This window comes from Chroicocephalus ridibundus, chromosome Z (assembly GCF_963924245.1).
Source record: "Chroicocephalus ridibundus chromosome Z, bChrRid1.1, whole genome shotgun sequence".
Classification (NCBI taxonomy): Eukaryota; Metazoa; Chordata; class Aves; order Charadriiformes; family Laridae; genus Chroicocephalus; species Chroicocephalus ridibundus.
This window is the reverse complement of record NC_086316.1, coordinates 32,882,218-32,898,230: the sequence shown is the minus strand read 5'-3', so window position 1 is coordinate 32,898,230 and position 16,013 is coordinate 32,882,218. Positions and strand designations below refer to the sequence as shown.

The 16,013-nt window shown below is 43.8% G+C and overlaps 1 protein-coding gene and 1 long non-coding RNA gene across 5 annotated transcripts in view; one reads left to right on the top strand and one right to left on the bottom strand.

The window, feature by feature from the left end:
• The window catches only part of KCMF1 (potassium channel modulatory factor 1), a 53,966-nt gene extending 44,772 nt beyond the window's left edge, over positions 1 to 9,194 (bottom strand). Inside the window, exons 1-2 of one of the 4 annotated variants that reach the window (XM_063320330.1) lie at positions 8,880 to 9,192; positions 310 to 411 (exon numbers count right to left, since the gene is read on the bottom strand). Coding sequence is in view for 2 of the 4 variants with exons in the window: in XM_063320328.1 (XP_063176398.1) it covers positions 8,880 to 8,895 (16 nt within the window). In the remaining 2 variants the exon portion in view is untranslated. The other 3 variants (XM_063320328.1, XM_063320329.1, XM_063320331.1) reach the window with 3 other exon arrangements.
• Positions 9,195 to 9,240: 46 nt separating this feature from the next.
• On the top strand, positions 9,241 to 9,904 carry LOC134508542 (uncharacterized). The gene is made up of 2 exons (XR_010069082.1): positions 9,241 to 9,367; positions 9,626 to 9,904. It is a non-coding gene; the product is annotated as an uncharacterized LOC134508542 (long non-coding RNA).
• The last annotated feature ends 6,109 nt before the right edge of the window (positions 9,905 to 16,013 follow it).

Genomic DNA, 16,013 nt, shown 5'->3' with positions numbered 1-16,013 from the left:
ATTTCCAGCAATAGCTATTTTCTGAAATAAGCGAGGGCTAGTTGTGCTACCAAGAAACACTAGAGCTTTGCTTTTTAAAGAGGCTTACAGAAGAAGGCATTAAACTTCTACTGCACTTGAATCCAACATGGGTCTACAGCTTCACCAGGTGTTTTTGAAAAAAAATCGCACCCTAGAGCACTCTAAAGAGGAAAGCAGGAGAGGGAGTGCACAGCAAAGGGAAGGAAGAGCAACGACAAGGAAATAAAAGGGTAAAGATAAGATATCAACGACAAAAAGAAGGAAAGCAAAGAAGATAATTTATCCTACCAGAGACAGCACCTCTTGTCAGTCAAGACAAGAAACATTGCCTCCCAAAAAGAATCTGGCCCCAGGAAGTGGCAGAAGTGATGGGGGAAGACCAAATCTGACCTGAGGTAAGAAAAAAAAAAAGTAGTTATGATTTTTTTTTAAACTTTGGCTGTTGCTTCATCTTACTTTTGCAATATTTTTTTAACTGTGGTGTTTGTTTCTTTTTAATTAATGTTTTTCTTCAGCTGTATTTTGTCAGTGATGACGGTGGGATGATCCAAATCAAATGTGGAACAGGATCAATAGTATTTTGATAAAAATGTGAAATTCTATGTGAATACTGAAGTTAAAAAATATTTTAAATACTATAGGGAAGTTATATAAAGTGATAGCTACACATAGTATACACCACTGAAATGTCCCACTGAGTAAAAAATTTAGAAGAATGGACTCACTGCAATGAAGCATAAGACCACTAATTCCTATTTACAGGAGACTTTCCTGACTGCCTTCTGTCCAGACATAAAATCTCCACCTGATAACCCACATGCAAATGGGAGAAACATCATGGTCTCCTGTACCCAGGTTCCCTGATTAATTGTGATTAAAAAAATTTTACCCTGGTCTCCAACTGAAAATGGGGTGACTTTTAGAGAAAGTCTCCTAGACGCTCCAAATAAAGCAATCACAATAGAAAAACATACACACAGAATTCACTGCAGGGTGACAAATGGGCAATAAAAAGAAGACTTCTCGTACAAAGGTAAATCATAGACTAAGCCTAAAAAAATCATTTAAGTATTTTAACATTAAAAAAAGATAAAAATTACGTCTAAAAAATTCATCCTCCCCCCAACACTCATTCAAATTACATTCTCAGAGTAAACCTAGGGTGAAAAAGACTAAGTTTTTCCAAATACGTCAGAGGCTCCAGTGATTTCTATCTACACTTAAAAATTAATTCCTAGCTAGAACCAATTACTTCAGTGTCAGAAATCAAACTATCACCTGCACACACCTTTGAGATACAATTCTGAGACCTATGGACAAAGAGTAGTTATGTGAGTGATAAAAATCATATTAAAGCTGAAGACACTTCTATGATGATGTCCCACCATGTTCACTTGGTACAGACCTCGCATATTAACTTAGTAAACATCAATAAGCCAAACAGAACTTTTAAAAACAGCTTTAAACCGAAAACTTGGGCTTAGACATATATTCTAAAACTATTAGAACATAAACTAAAACTAAAATTAAACTAATTAACTTGTCTCTGGGGTCCACACTGAATTCAAAGTGGTCTTACTTCATTGTGTCAAAATTAATCGTAATAGTGCTATGCCGAGATAGAAATGTGGATAACCATAAGGCCATATGTGCAAAAAAAGAATAGGAGTAAGTTCAAACCAGATATTCAGATGATGCTACAGGGAAAAGTGCAGGAACTAAATGGGACAAAAGATTTTAGACACTCAACAGACACAATCAAGTCTGAAATAGTTAAGAGACCAGGAGTATAAAGTTTAAGACAAAACCCAAAACTTTGTTTAATCTGGATACTAGGGAGCCTCAAGAACCTTCAGTGAAAGATTTCTCCACAATCTCATTACATATTGTATGAAAAAGCACTTCAGTTTTAATCACCCTCTTGAACTCATGATATATCTTCTTGTATTTGGAAAGGGAGATTTCAGACTCTTACACAGATGATGCCTTTCTTTCAGACTCCCTTTCTGTGCCAGCCTTTCTGAGGTAAATACCATTCCATTTTCCATCCATGCAGCAACTCCCCCTCACATATGTCCCGAGTCACTAGCAGCGCACTTTTTGAGTTTTCTGAACTCAACATGCCCAAGCTGCTCACAGTGCCTTATAATACTGTTTTTTGTACAGATGAATAACATTGCTGCCCATACTTAAGCTTGTATACCTCTTCTCCATTATGACTCCATTTTCAGAACATACAGCTACCAAATCCACTCATATCTATTTCAAATCCTGAAGAGGGAACCACGTATCATGTGTGGAAGACAGCCCAAGTGATTCCAAGAACAAAAGCCATGAAAACTCACAGCCTCGCTCATAACTAATATATGCATCCTGGTATCAGCCCATGATCAGAATCTAAAGGAAATGCAATCTAACATAATTATATTCCTTTCTAGAAAAACACCACCTCACTAAGTGCACCAGTGCATATGGCATTCAGTAAACAAACAGAAAAGTCTCAATTTTTTTTTATCATCACTGGTCAGTCTGTGCCTTTATTTATCACATGCTTTGAAAAATTTGCATTAACTATGGATTTTCTCATTGCCTTTTCCCTTTTAAGCATTTCTCTACTGCATTTCAGTGCAGCACAAATATCAATGAATTACGTTTAACACCATTTCTAAGCAGTATTTTCCTTCTCTTAAAATAGAGCAAAACCAAGACATGTAAACATTAAAACTGCAAGTCCACTGAATCCAGTTGCCCGATCTGAAATGCCAAAGGATGGATTCTTCCGAATCTTTGATTTTTCTAGAGTTAGGTGTTTTTTCAAAGCTTATCACTCAGTTACTACTGTTGCAGTCATGAATGCTCGGATCCCAAAATCCTCAATCAGGCCTTGATAACGTAAAGAACAAACAGCTAACAGCCATCTGTGAATTCTTGACAAAGTGATTTGCCTAGCAGTTCACACAAACTCTGCAGCAGAGGACAGGAGGGCTGATCCAGCTTTCCACAACAAAACGCCACTGACAACACCTCAAGCATCCTTTCTTCCTGTAATGCCTCTACCTGTTCATTTGCTGTACACTCCCAAACACAGAGCAGTGGTCTAACATGCAAAACTCTCCTGTGGACCCTAAAGGAGGTGGGGGTGGTATGGAGTAGACAATATGCAACTGTGTAATTAGGCAATGCAGATACTTTGCAAATTGTGCAAAGCAATTCTGGCACATCCCAACTCCTGAGTACTGTTCTCCAAATCTGCTGCTGTGTCCATCATCTTCTTGAATGTACTAACACTTTTTGTGTTTCTTAACAGAAACTGAAGTAACAAAGACACAACTATGAACAGTGACACCTACAACTCTTCCTCAAATGTTATCAGTAGTGTAAACACACAGAGGTATTTTAAAAGCTCCCTTCTTTTTATTTAACATGTACAAGTTTTATTTGTCCAGTACAGCTCAGGCAACTTGCATGGCTCTCTATAAACTTCCCCTGAATCCCTTCTAGTCACCACTAGTTCAAACAAACATTCGGAAGTAAAAGTTATTTCACCATTGTCTTCTCTCTTCATGCCCACACAGTACTGTTACAAGTATCTGTTCCATTTTTTCTGCTTAAGATAGTGGCTATCAACCTTTCAACATTGGTCATTTCAATTTAATCTTTTTATCCTGTTTTCCATAGAACATTTGATCTATGGCATTACTTCTTATCACAAACCTAAGAGAAAAAATAGTCTCTCTTTACACATATTTTTGGAGGACGTTGTTCACAGACTCTGCAGGGAGAGCAGCATATTGGTTCAGACAATATGCCTCCTAAACCATCAGAGCCAGAAACCTTTTGTAAAACAAAAACCTAGCTTCTGCAAAACCAGTATCTCACCAGTTAAAACATCTCCGATATGTCCATCTCTTTTTATTATTAAATGATGATACCATTTCTCACTGAAAACAAACAACAGTTTAATAATAGATCAAATTACTGCATTCCAATATTTCTAATCACATTTGCAGCTGTTTACATTTAACATCTTTTGTGTCCTAAATATAGCTCTTGCTAGTTAAGTTATCACACTAACTTGTTTTCAGATACTGCACTACACCTGTAACTATATGCATCAATATGTTACCATAAAGTAAGACTAACAGCAGTATGAAATACTTTGAGGTATACAGTTAGAAAATGCTTTGTCAGAGCCAAATATTAGTGCAAATTCAAAAACCCTCACTGTTTTATGTTACATGTACAACTTAATCTGGATTTATTTGCCAAAAAACAGATCGAAGTAGCAACAAATTAGGAAAGAATGTGTGATTATTCTGTACCGTGGAATAGCAAAATTCTGTGTTTGGAAAAGAGGTAAGCAAAGTATCCAAATGCATGAGAAGGTAACAAGTTATAGCTGGTCTCACAGATGTATGTTTCATTATCAAATGCAATACTTCACCACAATACTTTGAGTACTTAGTATGAAAAATTATGAAGTCTTGCTGCCTGAATTAAGAGCTTTACATGCAAAAATAGATTAGTTCTGCATTTAATGGCAATTCTATAACTGACACTACATGAAATAGTAGAAGTTACACATCAACTGCTGAGTGTTACTTATCTTGACAGAAGTTTGTAGTACCCTTCTGCAGCTAAAGTATGACACAGCTATTGCATAATTACAAGGGGCAGAAATTGCTCTTCCTTTTAATGTTTTCAAAAAGTTTGTTATGGATAAAGTTTTATTTATGTTTTGTATCACAATCATACAGAAAGTGTCATCAGCCCAGACTCCTAATCTGTTCACTATACAGCTAGAAGACTGGAGCTAACATTACCTTTACGTTAGCTGTTTTCAAATGGCTGGTATGTATTCAAGTGCAAGTCTAAGATTTCTAGAATTTCAAACACCAAGTTCTGAGTATTTCACTTGATTTAAAGACATCTATGCAAGACATTTATATATACACACACCAAAAAAAAAAAAAAAAAAGAGGAGCCCTTGAATATAAGGAGCTTGAAACCAGCAGAGAACATCTGGAAACTCCACATGGTCCTGACAGTCAGTGCCCTCCCCTCCTAGCTTTGTTACCACCATCCATTCACAACTTTACTTCACGTGGGACTAGGATTAACTGCATCGCTTTGCCAATTCACGTGAAATGCTCACAAATGAGCACTGTCAAAAACAACCACCACTTGCATTGCTGCTAGCTCTTTGAAGCTTAAAGAGTACATCCTTTAGTGAAAATACGAAGCAAAGTACGGAACTGGGGATGGGAGTGCGATGCACAGTGTGTGAGACCGAGAATTGAGTTGTACAGGCAGTGTCGCGCTGGGAGCCTTCTGCAGCTGCAGGATGTAGGGAACCCGAAGCCATGCCTTTGTATGACTGGTAATGCTGCAGCAACCTAGTTTCACAAAAGAAGTTGCAAAAAGTGATCTTCTAATGATATTCCCAGAAGTTGCAATTCTCTATTTTTCTGCTGTCCTGCGTGGTGTCTACTGCTATACAAGAGAATCACTACCAGATGCACATCCACAGAAAGAAAATCTGTATTATGAAAAATACCTTCTGTTATACTTTCTAGAGTTTTAAAAAAAATTACCTACCTGCTCCTTACAGGCTGCCAAATATTACATCACCACATATTCCTCAAGAGAGGGGCTAACCCAGAGAAACACAGCATGTCCCTCCTATAAAGGGAACAACACGAAATCCACGACCAGGGGATGACCTCATGTTGCATTCTAGAAAACCAAAGGCAGAGAACAGCTAGTCTCTTAACATCAAATCAGAGAACAAAAATGGTTTTGAAAAATCAGAAGTGACTAGCAAGAGGTGGATAAACACTAACAGCTACTTGTAGTAGTATTACCAACAAAGTCTCTTAAGCACTGAATGAACATCTCAAGACAGAGCAACAATAATTCAAGTTCTAGTTGTGCCCATTTTCCTGAATTCAGAAGAAACGTGAGCCCAGACTCCTGTGTGAAATGAGAGTACAATGAAAAGGCAGGCTGTGGTCAGACATTTTCTGAAGGATAACAAAATCTCTCTCATTTCTTTTTAAACAAGAGAGATATTTTATGGATTATTTCAATGTATATTATGGATTATTATTATTACCAATGAAAACAGTCGAGAAACCCCGATGGAAGGTAAGCTTAAACCTCCATCAGATGCTTCACAGCCTATTTAAAGTCCCAAGACTTCAGAATTCCACTTCTCCAGCATTTACCCTTTCAGGGGCATCCTTTCCCATCATAAAACTGGTACAGCATCCAGATTCTGTCAGGAGCAATCAATAAATCTTGTAACTTTGAGGACGGACCATTACAGAAAACATGCAGAAAAGATATCACTTATTAAACATGATTAAAACTGTTTTTTCCCTATACTATATTATTCCAAGACAGCCCTTCCCAAACCAGCATCAAAAACTATCAGCTGAGAATGACACCACGCAGATCTGAAAGAAGAATTACTTTTTTTTTTTTTTGACTATTTCATTTCTGAGGATTTCCGGATTTCTAACAAAATTAAGTCTCCAAACCTCTTTTCCATGAAGTTAGAAACGCACACCTCCCATATTAATGAGTGGTTTTAACCCTATAACTAAAGTTGACTAAACAAAAACATCTGAATTGTTAAGTTAGAGCAGAATCACTGAGAAATTAAGTCAGACTAGATTTTTAATAAAAATATATCACAAGGATACAACGTACAATGACAGATACCATTTTTAACCTCACAGTGTTCTCATGATTTCTCTCAAGCATGTGTGTGCAGACACAAACCTGAGGAGTCTACATCTGCACTACAAAATTACTGAACCTCACACTCACTTATCTGGAAAGAGACAGTTATTTAACTTTTTTTTTTTTTTTTAACAGGGCACATCTAGAAAGACCGAACACTGATAAATCTGCTTCACAAAGACAATACTAGGCCTGGTTTTGTCAACAGTCACTCCTTCTAAAAATATCAACAAATACCCAAGCAAGGGAACATAACATTCCCTACTACAAACAGAACCTAACACACAACTAGAAAAGATTATGATAAAATCTCCATCACAAACATACTTACAAGAACACCTACTTTCAAGTTTCCTCTGTCTTAACAAAAAGGCAGCTCCAGGACTGAAATGCCTTTTTAGCAAACATCACCACCTTTTGTAACAGTCCATGAACTTACCACTGAAAAACACCAAAGAAGAACACCACAATATATCACTTCTTTAATTTTAACCTCTTCAAGCTAGAAAAGCTTGTATTCTAGTACTGTACTTCAAAAAGAATATCATGGATACATGCATCGCAGCAGAGACTACAGAGAGCATATCCCACAACATCACTAACAAGAATTTTGTGATCAATGCTCATTCCATTCACTATTGTTAGAAACTGCATCTTTAATCATAAACGAATCCAGCATCTTCACCCTTTGGGAAAATATATATTTTAAAAGTGGGTGGATGGAGAGAAAAAGAGACAGAATTTGGTACCCTTACCAAATTTTAACAAAGAGCTAGTGGATTCAGGGAAGACAGTTCTTTGATACAGAAGCACACATACTTGCGTAAACACGAAGTCTGCAAAATATTGTGACAGCAGATCAAAAATCCACCATACATACCATTGTCCAGCATCAAGCTACCAATCAGAAGCCAGCACTATTAGCCACAAATACTGAATTTGAATTCTCCTGTAACATTTCTGCCAAAACATTTTAACATTAGTTAAAACAGAGATAGAGAAAATGGAGACAGGTGCTGAATTAAGTTCCTAACATGGCAGAAAGTTAGCCTTTCAGGTGACAAACTGCGGCTTTACAGAGTATTTTAATACTAGTCCAAGCATGTTACCCACTGGTAAGAAAGGCCAGAAAAATCAAGCGACTTTCCTCTCCCATTTTCACACTCCCATCTCCCTCCTGTAGAAATTCCATTCTTAGCGCCCAGCTCTCTCTCCATCCTGCTCCTTTTGACTCGTTCTGAACTATCCACTCAACTCACCCCCAGCGGCAAACACAGCGTGACCAGGGCGCACACACACACACACAAAACACGTTTTCTCTGATGGCTTCTCCTAACGCCTCAAAACACGCCACTACATCAGCACTAGTTCCCACTGCCACAGGACAAAACAGAGAGGAACCCAGGGCTACCAGCACACGAGCCACCCGCCAGCAGGGCCGCGCAGGCTGTCCGCACACCTCTTCCCCCAGGCCCCGCGCCGGGGCCCAGCTCCTTTCCCCGCCCGCCGGCCGCGACCCCCGGCACGGCGCGGGGCCCCGCTCCCAGCCCACTCCCCTGGGGCACCAGGCCGCCCTCCCGGAGCGGTCCCCTGCCCCACCACCCCCCTGCTCGGGGCGCCGTGCCCGGCCTGACCCGCCGCCGCGGCCGACACGTCGGCAGGCCGCCCCGCGCCGCCGCCCACCCCGGCCGGGCCCGCCGGGATGGGCCGCCCCGCACGCCCGCCCGGCCCGACCCTACCTCCCTCCGCCCGTCCTTCAGGCGGAGGAGCGAGGCGGAACGGCCCCCCGCCGCCTCCCTACCCGCGCCCGGCCTCGGCTCCGCGCCCGGAGGGGCGGCGGGGTAGGCCACCGGGGCCGCCGCAGGCCGCGCGGGGAGACGGGCCGTAACAGCCGCGGCCGCCTCACCTCCCATGACACTGCAGAGCGGGGCCCGGCCGCCGCCCTCCGCCTCCCAGGCCTCCTTCCGCCGCCGGCTCCGCGGGTCCCCCTCCCGCCGGCGGCGGCGCCGCCATGATGATCCGCCCGAGAGGGCGCCGCGCCAGGCCCCAACGCCGGGCCGGACCCTGGGACGCACCCCCGCCGCCGCGGCCTGGCGCCCCGCGCCGCTCACCTTCATGTCGGGACATCCTAGTCCAGAGGCGGCGGCCCAGGCCCGTCTCGGGGCTCCCGCGGGCTGCTCAGGCGCCGCTGCGGCCTGGCCCCCCGCCGCCGCCGCACGCACGGAGCCCCGGTTGGAGGAGAGGGGCCGAGGGCAGGGCGGGGAAGGGGGCAAAAATACAAGAGGCGGCGAGGAGCCGGTCTCCCTCCTCCTCCTCCCTCGCTCGCCCTGCGGGGGGCGGATCCGGCGGCAGCGGCTTCCTCGGCGCCGTGACACGGTGACTCTGGGCCCCGCCGGCTGCTGGCGCCGCCTCCCGCTCCGCCCGCTGCCGCAGCGACGGCGGCGGCGCGGCTGACCGCCGCTCTGGAGCGCTCCCGGCCCCTTCCTCCTGCTCCTCCCGCCCCAGCCGCGCTTCGGGAGGAAGAGGAAACACCCTGCCGGGGCGGCGGCCCTCCCGCGCGGGCTGCCGGGCCGAGCTCCGGGGGAGGAGGCGGGCCAAGGTAACGGGACCTGATGGTGGGGCAGTCACCAGAACCGGTCTGAGGGACACGCGTTAATCAGCTTTTTATGTAAAAAGAGGGGGTGAGGTGGTGGTGGGCTGGAAAAGTGGCAGAGATCAGTGCGCATGCCCCGAGCCGATTTTTCAATCGCCGATGGCGTTACTCGTTTTGCCCGCTCTGGGGAAGGGCTCGCTGCGGGCTCCAGGGCAGGCACGGGGTTGATTTCCTTCTTATTTTTTCCCCTTCCCCCTTTGTCAGGCCTGCGGAGTACTCCTTCCAGAAGTGTCCTCCGGTCAGGCTCGAGCTCAGTGAGGAGGAGAAGGAAGAGGAGGAGGCCCCACGTGCCGTGTGTCATCGCGCTCCAGACAAGTGTCTCGTTCTCTACTTGCCATGAGAACTTTTTGTCCCATCATGGATTGCTTCCTTCCCTGTCATGAAAGCTGGCTAGTCTTGAGATGAGTGAAAAACCTGCAGTGTGGCTGTATACCTTCCCTGGTACAGATGTACAGGGTACATAAATCAAGCGTCTTGATTCTGTACTGCCTTTCTTCCTATGACTTCCTGGCCTTTCCCCAGATTTCATCCTGAATAGCACCATCTCTCTCACTTCATCTGTCCGTGCTGCTCCCACCTGCCTTCATTTTCCTCTAAGTTTTCATCTCCTACCCTGCTCGTAGCAGTCCTCCACCTTTTATCTCTGCCAGTCCAACGCCTCCATCTTCTCCACAGCCCCCATATGTCTGCCGCAGCCCTGCAATTCTTGTACGTTCCAAGTTGAAGTACCTTCTCAGTAGTCTTTTGAAGGCCCCGAGGGCCCATGCCAGAGCAGCCGAAGCACCAAGCTGCAGTGAAAGGCAGGAGTGAACAGTAAGTGTTTAATAGGAGGAAGTGCCAACCTCATTCCTTGCACCACCTCCCTCCCGTGCCAATCATATATAGCCTCTGCTTCTCTTCCTTACATGCATGTGCACACTTTTCTCCCCTGTATTCTGGCCACCTGCTTCACTTTCATCTTTCCCTTTGCCAATTTCATACAGTGCCTACTGAGAGGGTAACCTGGATCCAGTCTGTCTAAAAGTCCAGTGGGTTGTGGGCATTTCCACTGGAAGCAAGTAATGTGTGTTGGGGAAGTTGTAGGAGAAACTGAGGGTCATTTTGACTGATGGGAGCCAATGGCTTCACTGCTTCTGAAAGCAAGGGAGGAGCCAGTGACCATGCAAGGAGTTTGCAAGAAGCACACCACAGATGACAAGAGACTGAAGAGAAATCTGCAACGATTGTAAAACTCACTACCAAGCTATGAAAGTGGTATCTCCAAGACAGTTCTGGAGGCAAAGCTGTGCCTAGTTTGCCAGCATTTCACCGCAACCGTGCGTAGAGTGGGGTAGTGGGTCATGTGTCTTACTAAACACCAGCATTTTTAAAAGCAAATGGCAACTGTTTCACCCAGATGCAAAATACAAACTATCAGGTGTTCTTGGCTGATGCTACCTTTCAGTCCCTAGAAGAGCAAGGTGGCTTGCAAGCTGCTAAGTCAGCTGGCTAGCCATATCTTGTCTCTGTGCGAGGCTGTGGTTCCCTGTGTACGTAACTCTGTGTCTGAGCACTACGGTGCTGTCTTGGCCTGTGCTCACTTTTATCCTCTTTCTGGCAGAGTGTCCTCTCACAGGAGCTTCTCCCCATGCATCTGGTAAATACAGACTGCAACCCAGGCATTTCACTGGGACCTGGAAGATTCAGTCTTTGGTCCTGGAAGACCTTGAGCTAATTGTCTCATCTCTCAATGCTTCAGTTGCAAAATGGTTTAATAACCTTTCCTGCTGTTATTAAGTGCTGCTGTCATGGATATCCCTTGAGTGCACATCGTCCAGCACATGCTGGTGAGCCCCTCAGAACACAGCTTTTCTGAAACACCCCTGATGCCTGAGGCAGCCAAGCAGAATTCTGCAGCCTATTCTCCATATCTGTAGACTCAAGTCCAAAATTTTGCTGATTATCTCCTCTGCAAATATAGCACACAGAAGACAACCAGGCTCCCAGAGGTGAGCTTGTGGCAACTCCATCTGAGTGCAGAAAGAGGTGCATAACAGAATTTGAAGGTCCTTTACAAGGTCAGGGCCACCACTAGGAAATATTCTTATGTTCTTAGCATGAACTTGATAATTCATAACATGTACTGTCCTTGTTTTGAACAATATTGTTTCTCAAACCCACATGCTGTTATTCCACAGGTAGAATGAGAAAGAAGGTTTTAGTGAGGCTTAATTCTGGTTGTCAAGGTTTAGTCTAGGTTGGGCACTAAATGAATGACAGATGTTCTCTACTAGCCCCTCTTTCTTCCCAGAAGGGAAGGAAGAGAGAATAAGGGAGAGAGACTTACGGGTTGGAAAAAAACCTAAAACCGCTTTAATGAAATATTAACAATAAAAAGAAAAAATATTAATAAGAAAATAATGAAATATATACAATATATACAGTATCAAGCTCCCAGGATGATGATCATGTCACCAGCAGGCACTGGGAAAGTCACAGACTGGTCTAGGTGATGAACAGCAACTGGATTCAGGACCACACGCATTGGGATTAAAGGCAGATGAACAGACAGTCTTCCTCGGATGCCGGCCATTGATGAAAGAGCCTGACCCCTTTGATCCCTCAGCTTTTATACTGAGCAAGGGGCAGATGGGATAGAATACCCTGTTGGTCAGTTTTGGGTCACCTGTCCTGTCTTCTCCTCCCCACAGGTGCGACCACTCTATGCTTTTCCACCTCTGACCCTCCTACATGGTACACAACAAAGTCAGCTGAGCTAGGGTTTTATAGAAATAAGCATAAGGAAGAGCCTCTCTGCATACCATTTTGTGGTATTAACTGTAAACATCAGGCCTTATCACTCTGGAAGCAAGCACTGTCTGAAAAACATACTGTTAATTTCAGAGAGACTTAATCTGAAAAGTAAAATTATTGAAAAGATTGGTTTTGTTATGTCTCAAACCAGGACACTAGTGTGAATGGATCCTTCTGCCCCTAAGGGAAGAGGCTGCCATAATTGGGTTTCTTATCCTTTCCCTCCTGTGCATCAGAATAATCCATAGGTGAGACTTCCTATAGTGCTGCGAGGAAAAAAAATTTCAACGTTAGTATTTTCCTGATTGGTAAACACAAGCTGAGAAATGAAATTTTACTTACCCAAGGTCATTCAAGGTCAGAGCCAGGCAAGAGATTAGAGACCCAGATCTCATAGCTAATTAGGCCATTGCATAAACCACAGCAAGAAACAAAAAAAATCATGAATTTTTGCAACATGAAATCATAATACGATAAAATTTGTGCCTGGAAGTAATAAAATCCTCTGAAATAGGGAAGAGATGCTAGTGTGGCCTCCTGTGGTTCCTCTCCCTGCCTCTGTAAAAGGGTTCAGTGTCTGGAGCAGAGCAGGCTAAGTTTGGATATTAGACTGAATAGTGACATCCTAGAGCAGAGCTCCTGAGCGGTAAAACTATTAAGTTAGGTGCCACTTAGTCCATTACTCTTCTTGAAATCTTTCACCCCTTTGTGGGCTACTGAAAGCCCACTAAAACAGTGGTTTTACTTGTTTCAGTGCTGTCCCTACCAGGCTTCATCTGTTTGAGGAAGTGATTGCTGCTTCACTTTGCTTGGACTTGTAATTACCAAGGCTGGGGACCCAACTACACACGCTAGCTCCTTGTCGGTTAGGTGATTCAGCTTCACACTTGGAGGCAAGATATGCTGTCACTACAGTGGTATAAGACTTAGATAAGTCAGTTGCTTGGATCATTCCGGTCATCATAAGATAAATATGGAACTGTGATTGCATACGTGCTCAAACGTTACATTTGCACACTGGTACACGTCAGGGCCTCCCACTACGCTTTCTTTTCTCACTGCTGCTTTTCTGCCTCCTCTTGCCCGGTAGTCATTCAACGGGATATATAGCTGCTTACTGGCTGTTTTCAGCATGATCTGTAAAGAAAGCTTTTAAAATCAAACTGAGAAAGACATTCTTGCTGCTTTCTAATTTAGAAGCAAAGACCTAAAAGAACTTTGTGTACTTACCTTCTTCTGTTTTGTTTTGGTGTCTGCATTAAGGACATGTGTTCTGCCATGATAATGGACCAGAAAACACAAAGAGTCTGAGACTCCTGTGGCTGGATGCTAGATAGGAAATGGTATTTCTACATAAATACTTCCTGGGAACTGAATCTTTCTATGTTCCCAGGCCTATTGTGTATCGCAATCCAGCTTGAAGTGTCCAAAGCACTGAGGAACAGCACAAGTGAACTTGGAGTCATCAGGAACATCATATGGCTTTGCTCACTGGGTCTTATTTAGTGCATTTGCAATGGCGTACAAACATCCCACTGGAAGAGAGTGGGGCTTGAATTTTTAGCAGAGACATCCCTCCTGTGGGAACAGCATTTGGCCTTGGAGCTAAACTGGGGTAAGCACAACTAAATATGCTAAAAAATGGTCATCATCAGTTTAAACTTTTATCAGAACTCCTCCTTTTGAATGCTGGACGCTGCTAGGATGTGTAATGCAAATGCTACGCTGCTATGCCTGTACCGTACTGGCTACCAGCAGTTGCAGGAGCTGTTCCATTTTTGAGATGTGCAGTTGAGGTGTAGATGTCCCGTTTGCCATCTTTCCTGAGCAGTGGCATCCCCACATTCAGCTGCACAAACCCTGAAACTTCCGCCTTCAGCACAGGCCATCTGTAGCAGACTTTGCATGTTCCCAAAATCTTTTTGGAAAACAGATAGGCACTGTGAAGAGGTTAAGTTGATCGGTACTTGTACACAGTCAGACAGATGCATGCAGGCACTACACAGAATTCTAATATATTGCTAGTCTTTTCCTTCTATCAGCAAATATATCTGGATTTGGCAAAACCATGAACTGTCTTGTTAATCTCCTCACCTTTCCAGACCTCTCCATTTTGGAGTCAGCGTTCAGAGGTTCTATCCTTCACTACTGAGAGCTTTCATCCTTTTCAGCAGTCTGTACCGATGTTGGTTAAGACACCAGATGTTGATATAAAGCCAAAAGTGCCCCAGCTACCTCTTTCTCTCCTACTTTTCTGGCCAAACCTTTATGAAGAATTTGAGCCAAAATAAACACTGAAAATTCATTAAATCATTCTGTCCTCTTACAAAAATATTCCAAACTGACTACATACCCTCGAAACGGCATGGTTCCAGTAGGCACACTGTTCTTACAGTATCTAAAGTCACAGTGTACTAGGAAATAGAAACAGCTTTTAAAATTCTTCAAATTCCAGCTCTGCTCTCTGTCAGAAGAGGACAAAGAAAAAAGAATTTATTCTTTCTTGACATCATTATTACTGTTACTTTGGAGGTTAAATATTCTTCTACTTGATAATCCCAAATGTTGCTGGTTTTACTCCATTCCACGTGAATGAATGAGAAACAGAGTGTCTCAAGCACTGTTCCAGCAAGCATGAGGTATTGGGGATGTATGCTGTTTACTTACAAAGCCCTGTTTCTGTGAGCAGGGGGAAGCAAGTAAAACAGTATCTTCTCATCACCGTAAACACCCTTTCCTCTGCTGCTAAGATGTATTTTATGCACATGACTCTCAGGGCCATGCCGTAATACCAGTTCAGGCTATGAGCTAGGTTTTTATTACCTTCTTGTGTTTTTTCTGCGCTTTTCTTCTCTGCTATCCCCACCCTCTTTCAAAACAATAACTGTACTTAGGCAGGTTCCTTATGAATTCAAATCACTGAGTGAGCATATTTGAACTTTTTGAGTGCTGCTCTGTGCATGTTCTTACAGTGGATGCTGCCATCTGATACAGGAGACAAGCTGCTCCTTGCAAATCATAGTGGTTAATCTTTGGGTCTATACATCTCTATTTCAGTAAAATTTAAAGCAGGTGCTACCTTATGCCTAGAGCTCTAAACTCACCTGCTGGGATCATGTGATGGGTGGGATGCTATGATGAGGTGGTACAATGGAGTCACATACTCTAGTCTCCACAACTGTCCCAGGACTTGGGGAGGTCACAGTGGGCCTTCATGGCTCGGTACTTTTCCATGAGCAGCCTTGTGAGCAAAGGGGTCCTGTAGAAGTCACTGCAAAATCTCAACGACTCCAGCACTACCCAGGCTAAGTTCAGCATGGCAAAGCATGGGAAAGCATTGCTCTGCACTGCTTGTGTCTGCTATGCAGGCATGGAGCTGTGGAACAGAAAGCCTGTGAAACTCCAACAGTGACAAAGACACTGCTGGCATTTGTTGGGGGGTGGGGAGTGCACCTCTGTGTACAGTCATTTTTGAACATGTGAGGACATGTGGTTTCTGCTGTAAAAAACCTGTGCTATAAAGTGACAGCTGAAAGCTGGCAGCATGGGATATAAAGTCCAGGGGATGAGGGTCACGTCCTGGCCATGGCTGCTGAGTAGCAATCCTGTAGCAAAAAGGGTTATATCTCATCTTTCCCTTCCTCTACTCTCTTAACTTTTAGCCTGCATAGCTCAGAGAAGCACAGAGCCACCAATGTATTAGCAATTAAAAAAAGAAATGAGAAAGTCAATACAGACTAAGCTGGAGGGAAGCATTGCTCTTACTGCAAATGCACAGAACTGCTGGGTGTGCTAGGTG